We start from the raw sequence: 6,688 nt of genomic DNA on the forward strand, positions 1-6,688 counted from the left end.
ATATATATAACATATATATATATATATACATATATATATATACATATATGTATATACATATATATATATACATATATGTATATACATATATATATATCAATGAAATACCAAAACGGGTACTTACTATCCAGAACGCCGGCAACGCCTTCAGATCCGCCTCGATGTGGCCTGCTTCGGGTACCTGTGTATAGTTCAAATGGAGAAAGTCATCAGAAACTACACACTCAACTCTATAATATAAAAGAGCGAACCACAAAACTTCAATACATATATCCTAACCACTGAAAAAGGCACATGATAAGCTACAATGTGTACCTGTGTGTAGTATATATACCGGTAGTTACTACATAGAAACAGGTGATGTGTACTTATGTATGTATATAAACTATTTGATACTACATAGCAACAGGTGACTATGATATTACATACTACAATGTGTACTTGTACATAGTATATATACAATTTGATACTACATAGTAATAGGTGACGTGTACTTGTACATAGTATATACACCATTTGATACCCCATAGTAACAGGTGATATGTACTTGTACATAGTACATATACCATTTGATACTACATAATAACAGGTATGTGTATCTGCTACAAAGTAGGACTATCCTACAAGCACATACTGAACCCACAGGCGAGCTGCCTGAGAAGCGCACAGGGCAAGCACACATCTGCACACACGCCCACAAGTAGACCCATTCGTATAGGCAACTGGTGCTGTATTGAATTGCATATGATGTTAGCACATTCACTCGCCATTTGTATAAGTAACATGTGCTGTATTGAATTGCATATGATAATAGCACATTCACTCGCCATTCGTATAGGTAATTGATGCTGTATTGAAATGCATATGATAGTAGCACCATCACTCGCCATTCGTATAGGCAACTGGTGCTGTATTGAATTGCATATGATGGTAGCACATTCACTCGCCATTCGTATAGGCAACTGGTGCTGTATTGAATTGCATATGATAGTATCACCATCACTCGCATATGACAGTAGCATCACCACTCTGCGCTACATAGTGCATTCAACTCATAGCACAAAGGTTGTGTACCTGTGCTACATAGTGCATTCAGCTCATAACACAAAGGTTGTGTACCTGTGCTACATAGTGCATTCAACTCATAACACAAAGATTGTGTACCTGTGCTACATAGTGCATTCAGCTCATAACACAAAGGTTGTGTACCTGTGCTACATAGTGCATTCAACTCATAACACAAAGGTTGTGTGCCTGTGCTACATAGTGCATTCAACTCACAGCACAAAGGTTGTGTACCTGTGCTACATCGTGCATTCAACTCATAGCACAAAGGTTGTGTACCTGTGCTACATAGTGCATTCAGCTCATAACACAAAGGTTGTGTACCTGTGCTACATAGTGCATTCAACTCATAACACAAAGGTTGTGTGCCTGTGCTACATAGTGCATTCAACTCACAGCACAAAGGTTGTGTACCTGTGCTACATCGTGCATTCAACTCATAGCACAAAGGTTGTGTACCTGTGCTACATAGTGCATTCAACTCATAACACAAAGGTTGTGTACCTGTGCTACATAGTGCATTCAACTCATAGCACAAAGGTTGTGTACCTGTGCTACATAGTGCATTCAGCTCATAACACAAAGGTTGTGTGCCTGTGCTACATAGTGCATTCAACTCATAACGCAAAGGTTGTGTACCTGTGCTACATAGTGCATTCAACTCATAACACAAAGGTTGTGTACCTGTGATGTTTCGGACCCTTCCAGTGGCCCCGTGGGCGGCTTACGATCGGAAGAGTTTACGTTCAATTGATCTGGCCTGTCAGGCCAAATATCTGTGCCCAACAAAACACGAATTAATGGGTATATTACATATAGCTGTAGACATTGGAAGTAAAGAAAGACCGAATGGATGGGTTCGTATGAAACATTCAGTATTACTAGCACCCACATCGATGCACGGCAATCAAAAGAACACTCCGCCAGGCTGCAGAGCTCCAACATCAGGCTACAATCAGATAAAATAAGCCTATGAGACCGTACATGCACATGTACATGCATATGCACATGCACATGCACATGCACATGTACATGCACCTGTATATGCACATGCACATGTGCGTGTTTGGCTGGTGTCCACATACTCTGCTTGCTGACATCGTATATTCGCTTTCCGTCACTCCGCGCCGTGGCTGTGTTGGAAGACGGGGTACAACATGTGTCAGTAAGTGCAGACAACCATAGCCTCACCTCCTAAATTGTACATCCTTTTGCCCATAGCCTCCTACAATGCACATCCTTTTGCCCATAGCCTCCTGAATTGTACATCCTTTTGCCCATAGCCTCCTAAATTGTACATCCTTTTGCACATAGCCTCCTAAAATGGACATCCTTTTGCACATAGCTTCCTAAATTGTACAAGCCAGACATCCTATGTAAGGGGGACATTGACATCCTTTTGCACATAGCTTCCTAAATTGTACAAGCCAGACATCCTATGTAAGGGGGACATTGACATCCTTTTGCACATAGCTTCCTAAATTGTACAAGTCAGACATCCTATGTAAGGGGGACATTATTTTAGTGCCAAGATTTTTTTTTGGGTTCAATGTTTTTGTACCAACTTCTCATACAAATTCGATATTTTGATGCTACAGGATCCGATATTTTGGGTTTGAATTCCAATTTTTTGGACTTCTATGCCAATCTATACGACTAACTAGAATCAGAGCTTTAATTTCAGGCAAATCGGTTGGTTGGTTCAGGCGATACGAATTGTACCGCTAGCAGTACAAATGTACCCACAGCTTAACATACCGTTAACGGTACAAATCCTATCTCGAGAACTAACCAACCAATCCGTATGAAATGAAACCTACGTTTTCAATTAGTTCCACAGAGAGCATTCCAGCTCTTTAAAACCCTGAACACTCTAGTTTAAAATTCGGATCGCTGACTGAAATTCGTACCAAATTTATGCACGTTGGATCCCAAAAATGCTGTGACTTCCTAAATTTCAAAAGGATGTTATGGCTTGTACTTTTGGAGGTTGTGAGAAAACACTCTGCCAACTACACACGCCCGCCACTTGGCACCTGCTGCGTGAACTAGGACTGCCCTATGATTAGACATCTCTTTATAGTCGTCTTAGATATAGCACATCATTTAGCAACTTCATAGAGCAACACAGCCACGCACCCCACTGGTTTTCGAATGGTCCTAAATATAGCAACACAGCCATTTACTCCACTAGCTTTCAAACGGTTCTAAATATAGCAACACAGCCACTTACTCCACTAGCTTTCAAATGGTTCTAAATATAGCAATACAGCCACTTACTCCACTAGCTGTCAAATGATCTTAAATATAGCAACACGGCCACTTACTCGACTTCTTGGTGACAGTGGATGCTTTATGCGCCATCAAAGATGTCTGTGCCGCCTCAAATCTGCAGTCAATGGAACACAGCGGAACATCAGTTGACAGGCGCAAAGTACCAGATGAGAGATGTGGGTTAACCGGACGAGCGAAAGTAGGTATATCACACAAGGAGCTATCTATACACGCATTCATCCCACAAGGATCTATGTGCACACACACACAAGGATCTATCTATACGCACAGAAGAATCTATCTATATGCATACAAAGATCTATCTATATACACACAGGGATCTATCTATACACACACAAGGATCTATCTATACGCACAGAGGAATCTATCTATATACATACAGGGATCTATCTATATACACACAGGGATCTATATATACACACACAAGAATCTATGTTCACGCAAAGGATCTAAGTACACACACGAGGACCCATTTACACACACAAAGATCTATATCCACACACAATGATCTATATACACACACAAGGATCTATATACACACACAAAAGGATCTATCATTGACATACACACACCGGATAAACATTGGCAAACATATACCAAAGAAACATAGACATGCATGTACCAAAGAAACATAGTCATGCATGTACCAAAGAAACAAAGTCCAGCATGTACCAAAGAAACAAAGTCATGCATGTACCAAATAAACATAGTCATGCATGTACCAAAGAAACATAGTCAAGCATGTACTGAAGAAACATAGCCATGCATGTACCAAAGAAACATAGTCATGAATGTACCAAAGAAACATGGTCATGCATGTACCAAAGAAACTTAGTCATGCATGTACTAAAGAAACATAGTCATGTATGTCCCAAATAAACATAGTCATGCATGTACCAAAGAAACAAAGTCCAGCATGTACCAAAGAAACATAGTCATGCATGTACCAAAGAAACAGTCATGCATGTACCAAAGAAACAGTCATGCATGTACCAAAGAAACAAAGTCATACATGTACCAAAGAAACATAGTCATGCATGTACCAAAGAAACATAGTCAAGCATGTACCAAAGAAACATAGTCATGCATGTACCAAATAAACATAGTCATGCATGTACCAAAGGAACAAAGTCCAGCATGTACCAAAGAAACATAGTCATGCATGAACTAAATAAACATAGTCAAGAATGTACCAAATAAACATAGTCATGCATGTACCAAAGGAACATAGTCATGCATGTACCAAAGAAACAAAGTCCAGCATGTACCAAAGAAACATAGTCATGCATGTACCAAAGAAACATAGTCATGCATGTACCAAAGAAACATAGTCATGCATGTACTAAAGAAACATTGTCATACTTCTTTATCTCCCCCTGTCGTGCTAGTTCTTCCTTGTCCTCGTCTTTACGCTGTGGCACAAGTCCAAGTACAATCATTGTATGAGAACGCTATAGCACATATCACTCATTCTATGACAACACTATAGCACATGTCACTCATTCTATGACATCACTATAGCACATATCACTCATTCTATGACAACAGTATAGCACATATCACTCATTCTATGACAACACTATAGCACATATCACTCATTCTATGACAGCACTATAGCACATATCACTCATTCTATGACAACACTATAGCACATTTCACTCATTCTATGACAACACTATAGCACATAACACTCATTCTATGACAACAGTATAGCACATATCACTCGTTCTATGACAACACTATAGCACCACATATCACTCATTCTATGACAACACTAGCACATATCATTCATTCTATAAGAACACCATAGCACATATCACTCATTCTATGACAACAGTATGCACGTATCACTCATTCTATGACAACACTAGCACATATCATTCATTCTATGAGAACACTATAGAACATATCACTCATTCTATGACAACAGTATAGCACATATCACTCATATTATGACAACACTATAGCACATATCAATCATGCTATGACAACACTATAGCAGATATCACGGACGTGCCCCATTTGGGTACTATCACACAGTCTCTGTCAATATAGGGAAGGGCAGGCTGTGCACTACCCCATGGATCTAAGGGGTGTGACTAACGTACTAAGTGAAGTAGTAGGACATATAACTTAATAGAAGACCACTTGTCATGTCTATCGACACACAGGCTGTGCACTCCCCCATGGATCTAAGGGGTGTGACTAACGTACTAAGTGAAATAGTAGGACATATAACTTAATAGAAGACTACTTGTCATGTCTATCTACACACAGGCTGTTCACTCCCCTATGGATCTAAGGGGTGTGACTAACGTACTAAGTGAAGTAGTAGGACATATAACTTAATAGAAGACCACTTGTCATGTCTGTCAATGAGAATTGGACACGTCGCAGATGACATGCACACGAATGGATGCAACGATGACAAATTACATTCCCTACATGTACACACACATATATACACAGATACATAGATAGATACATAGATACATACATACGTACATTGATAGATATATAGATAGATAGATACATCCATACATCCATACATAGATGCATACATCCATCCATCCATCCATACACAGATACATATATACATGGATTCATAGATACATAGATACATAGATAGATACATATTCATATTTTGTAAATGATAATAGTCATCTGAACATATGAGTCTTGCCCGTTGAATACATTAATATCGCTTGTTTTGAGCCACATTGTAACACTCTCGTATCTGTACATCACAGACTCCCCACATACCCTGTTTGCCGCGGCCTGTTCATTGTGTGCCTCTAGCTGGCGCTTATACTCTTTCTTCTGCGAGAGTAGACTGGTATAGACACACTCTTTGCACGCAATGTGGCCCTGTGGACTGCATGCAGACGTGTGGTGATGGGTCAGTGAGACAAACAGCCAGTCAGTGTAGTGCGACCGTAGCCTCAGCCGTACAACCTCCTCTCCACTCCAATGAGTTTGTTCGTTGTGTTGGTGGGTCAGTGGGACAAACACGCCACCCCCCCCCCCCCAAAGGGAGAACATCCGGTCGTCACTACAATGCATATGGTCATCCGATCGTCACTACAATGTATATGGTCACCGGTCAGAGTCACCAATAGCTGTACAGCCAATCAAAAGAGGTTCATAAGCAGACGTACGTAGTGGGAACAGTCACATGCAGGTCAGGGCATATGGCACCCACTCACACCAACAGCCGTGTTATGTAAGAGTCGTCCCACACTCTTGCTCCAAAGATGAGTCATGCGTGCACACGCTCACTCAGAGAATGGCACAGACGAGTGTGTAACGTCGGCGGGTAGTACGCACC

At 40.6% G+C, this 6,688-nt stretch overlaps 1 protein-coding gene across 1 annotated transcript in view; it reads right to left on the bottom strand.

The window, feature by feature from the left end:
• SARC_08086 (hypothetical protein) overlaps positions 1-6,423 on the bottom strand; it is a gene marked incomplete at its 5' end in the record, with an annotated part of 9,907 nt that extends 3,484 nt beyond the window's left edge. The window contains 6 exons of the mRNA XM_014297945.1: positions 125-181; positions 1,750-1,841; positions 2,151-2,198; positions 3,393-3,454; positions 4,723-4,772; positions 6,124-6,423. Of these exons, the coding sequence (XP_014153420.1) occupies positions 125-181; positions 1,750-1,841; positions 2,151-2,198; positions 3,393-3,454; positions 4,723-4,772; positions 6,124-6,423 (609 nt within the window). The remainder of the gene's footprint in view (positions 1-124; positions 182-1,749; positions 1,842-2,150; positions 2,199-3,392; positions 3,455-4,722; positions 4,773-6,123) is intronic.
• Between the last annotated feature and the right edge of the window lie 265 nt (positions 6,424-6,688).

The sequence above is a fragment of the Sphaeroforma arctica genome (genome assembly GCF_001186125.1).
Source record: "Sphaeroforma arctica JP610 unplaced genomic scaffold supercont1.694, whole genome shotgun sequence".
Lineage (NCBI taxonomy): Eukaryota > Ichthyosporea > Ichthyophonida > Sphaeroforma > Sphaeroforma arctica.